This window comes from Perognathus longimembris, chromosome 12 (genome assembly GCF_023159225.1).
Source record: "Perognathus longimembris pacificus isolate PPM17 chromosome 12, ASM2315922v1, whole genome shotgun sequence".
NCBI lineage: Eukaryota > Metazoa > Chordata > Mammalia > Rodentia > Heteromyidae > Perognathus > Perognathus longimembris.
Window position 1 is genome coordinate 43,542,537 of NC_063172.1, and position 14,186 is coordinate 43,556,722.

The window sequence follows — 14,186 nt, forward strand, 5'->3', positions numbered from 1 at the left end:
TACCCAAGGGTTTGTGTCTCTCTTCCCTGTGCTCTTCCCACAAGAAGAGTGGTCTCTCCCTCATTCAGTTCCGGCAAGCATCTACTTAAGTGTTACCTCCTGAGAAAGATTTCCTCCGAGTACCCTACATAAAATGCAGTGCTCCTACCCAATCACTTATTTTTCTTAATAATCTTATACTGCCTAATTTTTCTGTTTTGGACTTATCAGTGCCTGATATACTAAATGTCCATTATGTTGTCAATTTTTCATCTACCTCATCCATTAGACTAAGTTTCATTAAGACAGAGTCTATGTTTTGTTCACTATAATAGCAACAGATAGAACAACCTGAATATAATACTCAATAAATTGTGGTCAGATGAGTGAATGGGTGGATGGGGAGATGTGTTACTATAAGATGTTGTTGTAGCCTCTTTTCTGTTGCTGTAATAAAATGCCTGAGAGTAATTAATCAAGAATAGTTTATATGACCCACATTCCTGAAGGCTGGGAAGTCCAAGTCCTTGGCACCAGCATCTTTGCTTAGCTTCTAGTGAAGATATTCTTGCTACATCATAACCTGGCAGAGGAAGTGACATGGTGAGACAGAACAAAGCCTACTAGTTCAGGTCTGTCTTGTTCTTTGTAAGCCACCAATGATATTCTGGGGACCTACCCTTGTGGTCTCATATGATCCTAAGTACCTCTCTAAGACCCCACCACCTTTCCAAAAACCAAATTTGGGAGATTAAGTTCATGAGCTTTGAAAAAAACATTCAAACAATAGGAGAGGTTGGAAAGACTTTCCTCCAAGTGGACAGTCAAGTGTTGCAGGATGAGAAAAATCGCTCTAGGTAGACAAGAGAGAGAGGACATTCCAGACAGGGGGCAGAATCTACAAGATTTAAAGGCAAGACCACCAATTGGCTGAGCCCATCTGTTTGCTCTCTTCTGCATTAGGCGTGTTGGAGACTCTGATTATAGTGATGGAGAAGAAGATTTTTACTATACCGAGATCAAGCTTAACACAGACTCCATGGCAGATGGACTGAGCAGCCTGGCCCCAGTTTCTCCCTCCCAGTCCCTGGCTTCACCTCCTACTTTCCCCATCCCTGACTCAAGCCGGACAGAAACTCCTTGTGCCAAATCTGACAGTAAACTGATGACACCATTGAGCCGCTCAGCTCCTACCACCCTCTACCTCGTGCACACGGACCATGCTTACCAGGTGACTTGCAAGGGACTAATTGTGAAATCACCCTGATGTGGACCAAAAGTAGTAGCCATCTTCCTGGGAGCAAAAGTTAACTGCTAAAAATGGGAATATGTATATGTAATAAAATTTCAGAATTTGGGGCTGGGGATATAGCCTAGTGGCAAGAGTGCCTGCCTCGGATACACGAGGCCCTAGGTTCGATTCCCCAGCACCACATATACAGAAAACGGCCAGAAGCGGCGCTGTGGCTCAAGTGGCGGAGTGCTAGCCTTGAGCGGGAAGAAGCCAGGGACAGTGCTCAGGCCCGGAGTCCAAGGCCCAGGACTGGCCAAAAAAAAAAAAAAAAAAAAAAAAGAAAAAAAAAAAATTTTCAGAATTTGACAGTCAAAAAACATCTCCTTCTGTACTTTAGAGAGGTTTTGTTTGAACATGTATAAAATGTCTGTACCTAGCCATGTGCCAGTGGCTCGTGCCTGTAATCCTAGCTACTCAGGAGGCTGAGATCCGAGGCTTGTAGCTCAAAGCCACCTGAACAAGAAAGTCTGTGAGACTCTTATCACCAATAAAGTACTCAGAAGAAAGCCCAAGTGAGCACTATGGCACAAGTGGTAGAGCACTAGCCTTGAGCACAAAGATGCTCAGGGATTGTGCCCAAGGCACTGAGTTCAAGACCCACAATCAGCAAAGATATATTAGGGGGCAAAAAAGTCTGGACCTGCTTACCACCTTTGACTCTACCTAAGAGATGGTCTAAGTTATTAATACAGCTGACACTGCCCCATTAACTACTTTGATAATAAGAGTTTAAATCCAAGGCGGGGGGAAGGTTCTTACATAATAATTCTGTTTTCTATTTAACAGGCCACACCCCCTGTGACCATTCCAGGATCAGCCAAGTTCACCCCTAATGGCAGCAGCTTCAGCATTTCTTGGCAGTCTCCTCCAGTCACTTTCACAGGCATTCCAGTAAGTAGACAAACAAAGAAGCCAGAAATATGGCAAAGTCAAATGTAAAGGTAGGGAATAAGTTAGAGAAATGTAGAAGAAAAAAAAAAGCAGCATACTAAAATCACACTTTGTAGACGAGCACTCTACCACTGGAGCTGCACCTTTCTCTTTTGCTTGGGCCAACCCTGAGCCACAATCTTCCTTCCTTCAGAGTAGCTGGCATTCCAAGCAAGTGTTACCATGCCCAGCCCAAAAGAGTGATATTTCTTAAGTGATGTTGTAAACTCATCAATGAGGTATCTCATAGTTCAGACAGGTTCACGTCTCTGTGAAAAAGATGCTCACAATGGTACTTTAGAAAACAGAGGAGTTTCGGGGCTGGGAATATTGCTTAGTGGTAGAGTGCTTGCCTAGCATGCACGAAACCCTGGGTTCAATTCTTCAGCACCACATAAACAGAAAAGGCCAGAAGTGGGTGCTGTGGCTCAAGAGGTAGAGTACTAGCCTTGAGGGGAAAAAAAGCCAGGGACAGTACTCAGGCCCTGAGTCCAAGCCTCAGGACTAGCAACAACAAAAAAGAAAAAAGAAAGAAAGAAAACAGAAGAGTTTCAAATGTTGATAAACTTGTTAGAAATTATTTGCATTGATGGTATATTTATGTTTCCAAAAAGACTACAGAATTAATAGCTGAACTCACACCTTGTACGGAAAAAGTGTTTATCAATATAAAATTTGTTACTTTCAGATTTTGGTTCAGGAGCTCTTAGATAAGTTTTATTTTAAAGAGTCCAGATAGTTCAAACATCCTGTTATTCCTAGATCAAAATATTGACAAACTCTACTCGGGATCTCTATACATGGGGTGGAGGGTTCTAAAGAATCATGTTTTTAACATGCTTAGATAAAACTTTATTTTGCCATTTAAAAAATTTGTTACTTTCAGATGGTATTGTGGCATGGCATTTGTAACTCCAAGAATGAAAGAATTAAATTCTTTTTCTTTCAAGGCCTACAGAATCCATACTGGTGGATAATTTGAAAATTAATCAATACCAGAGTATCCAACCAGATTTAAATAGTACTTAAGAATAGTACTTAAGAATTAGTACTTAAGAAATAGTACTTAAGAATTAACTTGACATATTACGTATTAAACTAATGTCTGATGAATCACCAAGAATTAACTTGATTCCTAACCATGTATTTAAAAGTATATTGGGTCTTCTATAGCTTATCAGAGAATACCCATAGACCCTCACAGTGTCAATGCCTACAGCGGTATATAATTCCCGATAAGATTCAGAAAGTGGCTTAGAATATCAGACATGAACCTTCTTTTCTCTTCTCTACCCCTTCCTGCAAAGACCCCACAAAGCTCCTTATTGTCAATTATTGGCAACTCCTAGAGTTCCCAGCAAGTGTAAAAGCCTCCTGGGGCACCGATAAAAAAATGAAAGTGGCAGAATGAATTATGCTGTTCTGTCAATGAATATGTATTAAATTCCTTAGAGGAATAACCAACAATAAAAGGCATCCTGCTGGTAGCAAGTTGGGTAGTGGTGGCTTCCAGAAAACATTCCTAGAATCTAAGTTTCAAATAATACCATATAATTTTGACAGTTGCCTGTTTCATTAACCAGTAGAAGGTGCTGGGAGGAGTGAAAGAATGACCTAGTCAATACACAGTAGTGGAAAACAGCTTAGACTTACCGGTATTAGCTAGCTCCTGGCAGGAACATTGATCTAATTTAGTGTCAGTTTATTGAGTGTCCTTCTGGAGACTTTTTTCTTGGTAGATATCAAAAGGCCCAGAGTGGCTTTCCAAAGCACATCTTGAGACAACCCTTCCACATTAGACTAGAATCGCATCTCCAATAGCAGAATTATTGAATGCTTTGCTCCCTGCCTTTGAGTGGGAAAAATGTTGACAAACATATACCATATGGTCCATCTGATGTAAAGTCAAGGATAGCAAAACCTCAGTGACCAAAATGAATTTTCCCCCTTCGTTTCTGAAGTACAGAGAAGTCACTCTTGTTGGTTTTTTACTGGCTGCCTGTCTCCTCAGTTCCTAAGGGATAACACTCTACAGCTCATTACCATAACAAAATAGCATAGACTATGTGAGCTAAACCTTATATTGTTTTCCAACAACAAAAAACGAAAAACACTGTGTGTATCTCAGTGCTCACAATTTCTCAGAATCCCTCGTCTCCATGTGTTGGTTACTAGGGAGGCCCTAGCAGAGAGCTTTGACAGTTTCAGGGCTAAATGGGTAACCCACTGAACTGCTGTGTTGGCGTCTGGTTTATTTTTTTTCACCAGAGCATTCTGAGTCTGTCTAGATGTGTTACCTGTAGCAGCAGAGACTTTTTTTTTTTTTTTTTGCTAGTCCTTTTTAAGATGGGGCAGGAGAAGGTAGTTTACTCCAGAAAGACAAGAACATTTAAGAATATTCCCTTAAATACATATATACATACATACATACATACATACATACATACATACATACATACATACATACATACATACCAGGGGCTTGCTGTCCTGCTTCTACTTGTGGACCAACTTTCCTGGTGGGCCAGCATTCCTGAAGCTTTTCACACATCTATGGACTGGTGCTAGCACCTACCTGTCCCTAGAGAGCCCAGGAGTGGGGTCACAAGGAGATAGAGTTAATTCAGACAGCAGTTCTCAAAGCAGTAAATTATAATGAATTAGTATTAAGGATGGTTTCCCTATGTCCAAACTGTAGTTTCTGTTTCATTAAATCTTGAGGGAAAAAATCAACATCTTTCTCTCTCTACTCCAAAACAAATGGTTCAACATGGTCACCTCAATTAGAGTTCTCTTTCCTCTGTCTTTGATACTGTCTTTGGTACTGAGAGGGGTTTGGGACACTATCTAGAAAATAGGGGAAATCCCCTTCTGAACAATTTCAAGGTTTGTAAAGTTTTACTTATTCATTTGCTTGTGCTTGGTTTCCTGAACACTGGGTTTTAATGAGTTCCCTGAGTAAGGCCCTTCCCAGAGATGTGTAAACCCAGAAGGCTGATCTACATATTTACAAACACCACTGTAAGTTCCATCTTTTCTAGCCTAAGGCTGTGAGGAGGTAGAGAAAAGGCCCTTCTTAATTACAGCTTTCTTTTACCTTTTTCTCCAGTGAGTTGCTTTTACTTCTAATTATCTGCATTCCTTTCTCTGTCAGTTTATGACAGAAAACTTAGAGCTCTGGGCTCCTGCATTAATCAGCTCAAGTTGCCATAACAAAATAACATAGATTGGGTGACTTAAACAACAGGTACTTAGTTTCTTACCATTCTAGGGGCTGGAAGTCCAAAGTCAAGGTGTCAGCCAATTTAATTCCTGGTGGCAGCAATCTTCTTGTTTTGTAGGTGGTCATTTTCTGGCTTTCTTTTTACCTAGGCTTTCCTCTGTGTGCAACCAATAGCAAGAAAGGATAGAGGACAAAACAGAGAGAAAGGAGATGATATGCATGTGTGTCAGCCCTCTGGTGTCCCTTCTTGTAAGGACACTAATCCTATTGGATTAGGGTCCCTACTTTATGACCTCATTTAACCTTAATTCCTTATAGGCCTTATTTCCAAGTACAGGGAGGAAGGGTGCTTGAGTTTCTACACATGAATTTGGAGGAGGTGGAGAAAACAGTAGTGCTTAGTTCTTAGGTTAACTAACTCTTAATTAAACAATTCTTTTATTGGTTTGGGCTTTTTATTGTTTTTGTTTAATTCCTTAAAAGGGTTCAAAATCATATAGTAAATCTTAGTATCTGCAGGAATTTTGCTCCAAGAAGATCATCACTGAAGAAAATCTGCAAATTCTCAGGATGCAGGGTTTAGTACTCTGTACAAGAGGTTTGATTCAGTTTTGCCATGATGCCCCCTAGCTTCCATTAGAGACATGTCACTTTTCAACATGCTCATGTTTTTATTTTATCTCTTTAAAAAAATGTTTTTCTTTATTGTCAAAGTGAAGTGTAAGGATCTGATGGATCCCTATGTCGGGGGGTTCCGGACCCCCTTCTCCCCCAATCTTCCGGGGGAGAATGTGTCGGGCCTCTGAGGACCCTTTCCCCTTCAACTCCCAGGGAAATGCCTGAGCCATTACCAGACCGCTCTAAGCTGGAGTGGGATGCTGAAGTCCCCTTCATCGCCAACCCCTACTGACGCAGAAAGAAGACTTCAGGGAAAGACCGCGATGGTGGGATGCTTCTCAGCCCCCAGAGGGCGGGCCAGAGAAATTTATTACGATGACAAAGGCAGAAGGGGAAGGACTTGGGGTGACTGACTGATTGGCTGACTGGACTGCCCCTCAAGTGGTGTCATGGAACTTCCTTTGTGGGCTGGACAACCCTATCATGGTGGCATGCATGTATTCGCCTCCTGAGGGGCGGGGGGCTTCTTTTCCAGTTGAGGCCGAAAGGTGGGAGGGGCTCCCTCCCACACTGTCCCAGGGCTGGGGGAAGGGCAGCGTCTCGCTCTTGGCACCCTTCCTCCACCAAGGCCAGAACAGTCCCCAACATCTCCCCCTTTCTGTTTTTTCAATGAGCAGGGGATGCTGTAAATACATGGCATGTGTGGGCATAGGGTAAATGTTGACATAAGATCTGTGGGGCCCCTTCCACAAAACTGGGGTGAGGGGTAGGTAAGGGTCCATCCATCTAGCTTTGTCCAGAAGTCGGAATCCTCAGCTGGTTTCTGCCAAGTGCAGGAAGGTACAGACATGAGCCCTCTTTTGGTGGTGAAGTAGAAGTAGGCTGAAACTCTGGCATTCCTGTCAGTTCACAGTAGCTGATAACTCAAACATAAGTGATTAGTAAAACATTCTTTAATATAAACATTGAAGCCAAGGTGCTAAACCTTTGCGCTTACTTTTAGAAAACTTTTCTATCATAAAACATTGGGTTGAGTGTCAGTACCCTCAACTCCTATCTTTTTTCCAACGGGACTCCCCAAGTCTAGCAGCAGGGGGAGAGGAAAGGAAGAAGCACGGTGCAAAATTCCTTTAGTTTTTGTGTGACGCTGTGGGCAATATCGCCACGTCAAAACATTGAGCCATAAGATGCTCAAGAAAGAATGTAGAAAGCAAACAAGGAAAGGAAGCTTGGTTGCCTCCTACCATATGCAGTCCTACTTTCCATATTTCCATGGAAGAGCAGAAGTCCAACATGGTCCTCCTTTTCCTGGAGAGACCAAGAAGAAAACATTTCTCCAGAGTAGGTGCTCTGGGTTTAATTTTCCAATCTGGAAAAACACATAAACAGTACTCCATCCCACACTGATTCGGGATGATTTAAAATTTCTTGATAATTAACATAAGCATAACTATCCTTAATTAATCCTGGGGAATACTTCCCCCTTTTGTTTTTTAAAATTATGACACCGGCGGCCACCAGGCAGCGAGTATGGGTGGAGGTCTCTTTTTCTGTAGCTACTTCCTGCTGTCAAGGGGGCGACGTAATCAAGGGCCTGGCACCGTCCAGTGTGGCTGACAAAAGTTCCCATCATTACCATGAGAATGGTCACTGGGGCCAGAGAGTGCTATGGTTTCCTCTGGCATCTTGGGCATACCCAGAAGTTTCCAAGGCTGGTGCCTCCAGGGTTCAGGTCTGTGTTAGGGTGATGGCTATGAACAGCAAATTCCCAATTGGTGATCTCAGCAAGAGATGTTATTCTGTCAAAAGACACTTTTGAAAAGGTCAGGCAAAGTATTGACAAGTTCTCAGAGCTGGTTGGCATGAATGACATAGAATACACCCTGGGCATAAGCCAGGAAAAGTTCCTTTTGGAGCATAAACCCAATTGTAAAGTGAACAGGTAAGGAGAAATGACTGAAAGAAGTGTTTAGTGATAGAAAACCGGTTTGGCGTAGCCAGTCAGAGGCAAATATATATATATATATATATATATATATATATATATATATATATATATATATATATATATATACACACACACACATATATACAACTGGCAGAAAAGAAGAAAATAGACAGGAATTATCTCTCTCGATTTCCCAGCTCTGATGCATTTTGAAAGGGTGAAACAAGGCAGCTCCCTCTAGGATACTATGACACCATTCTCTTCTCGCTCCACTCCACCTTTCCGTCTCCTGGACTGGCTAAGTCCCAGGAATTTCAACGTTTGTTGCTGGAATTGCATTTTCCCATCCATATTTGAACTCAGGGCCTGAGCACTGTCCCTGAGCACTTTTGTTTAAGGCTAGTGCTCTACCACTTGAGTCACGGTGCTGCTTTCAGCCTTTTGCTGTTTCTCTGTAGTTGAGCTCTCAATCTGGCTCATTGCCATTTAACTGGGAGGTGGGATTTTAGAGAGATTTTTTTTTTTGCCCGGGCTGGCTTTGAACTGTATCCAGGGAGTCTTAGTCATATAAGCCCTTTTTTTTATCTCCAATTGAGCAACAAGGAAAAACAGCAGAGATAATCCATTTGTAACTCGTTGAGAACTGACCAAAAACTGTTTGTTAAGGTTTTGCTATAACACTTAGAGAACATGAGATTTATATGCCATCAACTTGAATCGCCATTTAATCCCACTGGCAAGTGAAAGAGAACACAGATAAATGACAACCAAGGGCAAATGGTTAAAGCACTGTGAAATCCTCAGTCCCGGCAGTGGCTGTGTCCCTATAGCCAGTCATCCCCAAATTAGGCTCCATGCCATGTGATGGAGAAATCTAGGCAAGGCTGCAGTGGCATCTCTGGATAGACTGTCACATCTCGCTCTGGGTTGCCTGCAAAATTTCTGTACAGACTGGTTAGGGTGTTTAAAATTTCCCAGCATTCCTGGCTCTGGTAGACTGATGCCCTTCTGGTTTAAGCAGGGTGAAAAGATTTTCTTAATCACAAAATTCACCTGGCTAGCTCTGTGGCCACTAACATAACTATGGTGATTTAACCTGGAGTAACTGTTAGGAGAGGACTATTTATGAACCCAACTCTAATCTTGGGAGAAGATCGTTAGTAGTGAAACCAGACAGTTTGGGAACAGACTGTGGTGGCAGCTTTCTGTATCCACGGGCTGCCACCGCCCATGCGGCTAGCACATACGTCGACCTGCATCCTGTAAAGCAATATATTAATCCTGGGTCAGGAAAGTTGAGGTTAATAGTCACATTTGTGTGAAGCAATCCCAATTCCTTGATCATGAGAGTTTATGAGAACACAGGAGAGAAAAATGGAAAGGTAAAATCTTAATTTATGCCAAAGAGTTGTTAAGACTAGATGCACACTTAACTTTTAACACACTGAATATAAAATAACACACTGGTTTTATACCATTGTACTTTTACCACATGTTGCATATTTGAACTTTATGGAAATTTTTATAGACACCTTTGTTAATATTGAACATTGGGCTGAAAACCTATTTGTCTTGCTTTTAAATCTTACCAACAACCACACACACACACACACACACACACACACACACACACACACACACACACACATACACACAAAAAAAATACCTGAGCGCTCTTAAAATTGCTTTCATTGGCCATTTAAGTTTTTTGGAATTCCAGCGGCAAATGGTATTAATTTGCCCATAATAGAACCATGTGGTTGGATAAAAAACAAAAAGGAAACCTCGCTTAGTCACCCACTCACAACATGACAATTTTTTTTTAATCACAGCAGACAAGCAAACCTTTTTATCCATTTAGAAAAACTCCTCCAGTTTTGTTGGGTTTTTTTTTTGTATCTTTGAACTGGTAAACATGGAAGTTGAATCAAATTACCTATTGCCGTATCAAAACTCTTTGTTTTCCCCTTTAATATTTTGTTTTAGTTTACAATTTGAAGCTTTCCCTGGCTTTAACCCCACCTGCAGCCGTAAGTCTGTCACAGAGAGAAAACATGCAGGCAAGCATGGTGCGGCGCTAGCCACTCCCATTGGTAGCGCAATCACTGGAGGCTTGTTTAGTCAGAGTCCCCGCCCAGCCCAGGGGAGTCTGGCATGCCCCTCACCTGGGGGATTGGGTGGGACTCCACCTTTAAGATGGAGGACTCCATTGCCCACCACGTGCATTGACTAGCTAGAGAAAACTTAACATTAACCCCTTTTTTGTTGTTGTTTTAACTCCATCGGCAGCCACAAGCCTGCAAATGACAGGCAGACGCAGCAGGGGTCCTTTCACAGACTGCTCTGGGGCCACAGGCAGGCCGCTGGCCCCGCCCAGCCGCTGCAAGACCCTCAGCCCGGCCCAAAAGCAGCCCTCTCCCGAAAGCTCTGAAGCCGCCATGCCGGGGCTTCCCAAGCAGCGGAACCGAGCTTCCGCTGCGCTGTGCTCAGCCCGCCACGCTCGGCTGCCCAAAGACTTCCTCACTAGATGCCCAGCGCCGCCCGAGGCCACGCGGGCCTCAGCGCATGCCGCCACCTGTGAACCCCAACGGGGGCGCCGGCCCAGGTGGCCATACGTGCCTGGAGTGCCGCCACTGCCCGAGGCCATGTGGGCCCCAGCACATGCAGCTCGCGAACCCGGGGCTGTGCGGAGCCCAGACTGTACTTCACGCCCAGCCCGCAACCCGACTCCCTCCAGCGCTACCTCCCGGGACTCGTGAAGCCCCTCTCAGTCCCGCACAGCTGGCGGGGGGCGCCAAACCGCTCCAGCGCTCACGCCACTGCCGCTCTTGGGCGCTAGGCCGCCCGCTGTTTCTCAAGCACCACTGCGGGGCTGAGCTGTCTGGCCCCGGGCACGCAGAGCAGGACCGACCCCAGCCCGAGGCCGCCGTCCTCATGCTCCCGGCCCGCTGCTCCACTGCCACATTTCCGGGGTAGGCATGCCCCGCTCCCTCCCCCGCCTGGTGCCAAATCGCCACGGCAGGGCAACTTTCTCTGGCACCACATCCCGCGAGACTCTCTTTGTGCGTGCCCCCCCCCATTTGGAGGACACATCCCACTCCTGAAACATGTACTGTACCCCAGAATTCCCGGCCATGCGATTCGCCCCGCGTTCGGGTGCCATATGTAAGGATCTGATGGATCCCTATGTCGGGGGGTTCTGGACCCCTTTCTCCCCCAATTTTCCAGGGGAGAATGTGTCGGGCCTCTGAGGACCCTTTCCCCTTCATCTCCCGGGGAAATGCCTGAGCCATTACCAGACCGCTCTAAGCTGGAGTGGGATGCTGAAGTCCCCTTCATTGCCAGCCCCTACTGATGCAGAAAGAAGACTTCAGGGAAACGCCACGATGGTGGGATGCATCTCAGCCCCCAGAGGGCGGGCCAGAGAAATTTATTACGATGACAAAGGCAGAAGGGGAAGGACTTGGGGTGACTGACTGATTGGCTGACTGGACTGCCCCTCAAGTGGTGTCATGGAACTTCCTTTGTGGGCTGGACAACCCTATAATGGTGGCATGCATGTGTTCGCCTCCCGAGGGGCGGGGGGCTTCTTTTCCAGTTGAGGCCGAAAGGTGGGAGGGGCTCCCTCCCACACTGTCCCAGGGCTGGGGGAAGGGCAGCGTCTCGCTCTTGGCACCCTTCCTCCACCAAGGCCAGAACAGTCCCCAACAGTGAAGTACAGAGGAATTACACTTTCATACATAAGGCAGTAAGTACATTTCGTATCCAACTTGTTACCTCCTCCATCATTCCCCTGCCTCCCCCTCACCTTCCCTTCCCCCCCACCCCCGCAATGAGTTGTACAGTTGGTTTACACCAAATGGTTTTCTAAATATTGCTTTTGGAATGATTTGTCTTTTTATCCTTTGTCTCCCAATTTTGGTGTCCCCTTTCCCTTCCCTAGTTCTAATACACCTATATACAGTATTGAGGGTACTAAGATCAGATACAGTGATAGCAGGGTAAAACGATGGGAAGCGAATATGAGAGAAAAAGAAAAAAGAAATAACGGGGTACAGTTTCACATGGCATGTTGAAAATAGCTACAATTATTTTATCTCTTACATTAAGCTCATTAACTTTTACTTTGCTTTTGGGACAGTGTTTGCTCTTGTGGAGGCATATTTTCACAAAACCAAGGGTTAGGAAAACAGCAGCAAAGTAATTTAAATACAACTGACAATAGTGCGGGGCCAATTCAGAGCTTCACTTTATCAATTATGCTGCTTCATGTCCATGTGACAATTTTAAATTTGAGGTTTTGAATTTTTTTTGCCAGTCCTGGGGCTTGAACTTAGGGCCTGCACACTGTCCCTGAGCCTCTCTGTGCTCAAGGCTAGTGCTCTACCACAGCACCACTTCCAGCTGTTTCTGTCTATGTGGTTCTGAGGAATCAAACCCAGGGCTTCATGCATGCTAGGCAAGCACTCTATCACTAAGCCATATTCCCAGACCCCTGAAATTTTGTAATATTTTTAAGTTTTTGTCATATTTGATCAAAACTGGATGCAGTAAATCCATGAGTAGAGAGGAGGGAAGATGGTGCCATCTCAATAGGAAGGCACCCCAACTTGCTCCAACTGAATATTGAGCTGGGAACTCCAGCACCCAACACCCCATCAAGAATCCAGCAAACCCAACAACCAGAAGCAACAGAGAAACACAGGAAACGAAAAAGAACAAAAAAAAGAAGAGCCTATAACCTTCACAGAGCCAGAAAATCTCTGGGGTACCCCACCCACCCACCTGTCGACCCTGGCCCGCACAGGGCCAGGCTGGGAAAGGGGACCCAGCACCGGCAAACCAACTGCCAAAAAGTTACGCCAGGAGTGCAGAGTCCACACAGCAGGAGCTCTGTGGATCCCAGATGGAGCGCAGACCGACTGAGACAGATGGCGGCCCAGGACTGAACGGCAGGGAACAGACATAAACAGCAGGGGCACAGGGTGACACAGACAGGGAGAGCTGGACGGATGGGGAGAGCCGGGACCGCCACCACCAAATGACCGATCGCCACACCCCAGCACCACAGCCCCGAAAAGCCCACAGCAGCGCGGGACACACACAATCCAGGATCAGTAAGTCCCCCATTACCTCCCCAATGGGAGACCAGCTCTAGCAGAGACCCAAACCCTACAAAGAAGCTAGAGCTCCCTCCCTACCCCTCCCTAACCCAAGGAAACAAAGGAACCCCATATCTGGCGGCTCTAGGACCCTACAGCCTTTGGGAGGACACGGGAGCTAGCAGAGGTGGAGCGGCGCCCAACAAGGGGACCGGGAAACACCTTAGTCAGGCATTCCTCCAAAGCCCCAGCGGAGGAGCCTGAATCTGGCCACACCAGCCCCGCCCCCTCCGCAGCAGAGGCCCGGAGACTGGTAGGCATTGGAAGCCCCACCTGAGGCGCCTGGTCCTCGCGGACTTTTTGAACAACAGTCACAGGCTTGCTGGTGTGCAATACCAGCCCAGCGGGGACACTTGGGCCCGAATACACACACCCCTCACAGCAGAGGCGCAGAGAGTCTGTGGGCACCAACCCGCGCCCAGACACTTGAACCTGCTGGGGTCCACACATACCGCCCCCAACAGCAGACTCGCGAGAGGGCACAAGCACCCTCCAACAACTCGGGGCAGCATGTCCACAAAGGAAGCACTAGAGTGCACACGCACATGCCCCCCACAGAGGGGCAACGTGGGCCAGCGTGCTAGCCCTCCAGCAGGATCTCCTGCACAAGCAGGAAAATTACAACACCCGCTCTGTTAGGCGCACTCCACACAAGGTGGGCAGGGCCCCCCAGCGACAGTGCCCGCTCTGATAGGTGCACTCCACACAGGTGGGTGGGCTGCCCCTCAACATCAACACCTGCTCCGACAGGAGCAGTCCACACAGGTGGGCCCGCCGCCTTTCAGCGGCAAATCTCAATCTGAGAAGTGAGCTCCTCTGACCACACGGTACCAAGTAGGAAAAAGAAGCATAGAAGAGAAAAGTCTCCATGCTACGCTGAATCAGCAACCCGCAAACCCCCACCAGGGGCACCCTAGGGTCAGTACAACATAGCGGCAGGACGCTATCCCACAGAGAAAAACACAGAACCTACACACCCACAAGTGCAAGGAGGGTGACCACACCAGCAACAACCGAGACAGTCATGCTCAC

General features: G+C 46.1%; 1 protein-coding gene across 1 annotated transcript in view; it reads left to right on the forward strand.

Annotated features, from left to right (window-relative positions):
- Znf704 (zinc finger protein 704) overlaps positions 1 to 14,186 on the forward strand; it is a 192,674-nt gene that overhangs the window by 167,380 nt on the left and 11,108 nt on the right. The window contains exons 6-7 of the mRNA XM_048358983.1: positions 943 to 1,210; positions 2,060 to 2,164. Coding sequence (XP_048214940.1) covers positions 943 to 1,210; positions 2,060 to 2,164 — 373 coding nt within the window. The remainder of the gene's footprint in view (positions 1 to 942; positions 1,211 to 2,059; positions 2,165 to 14,186) is intronic.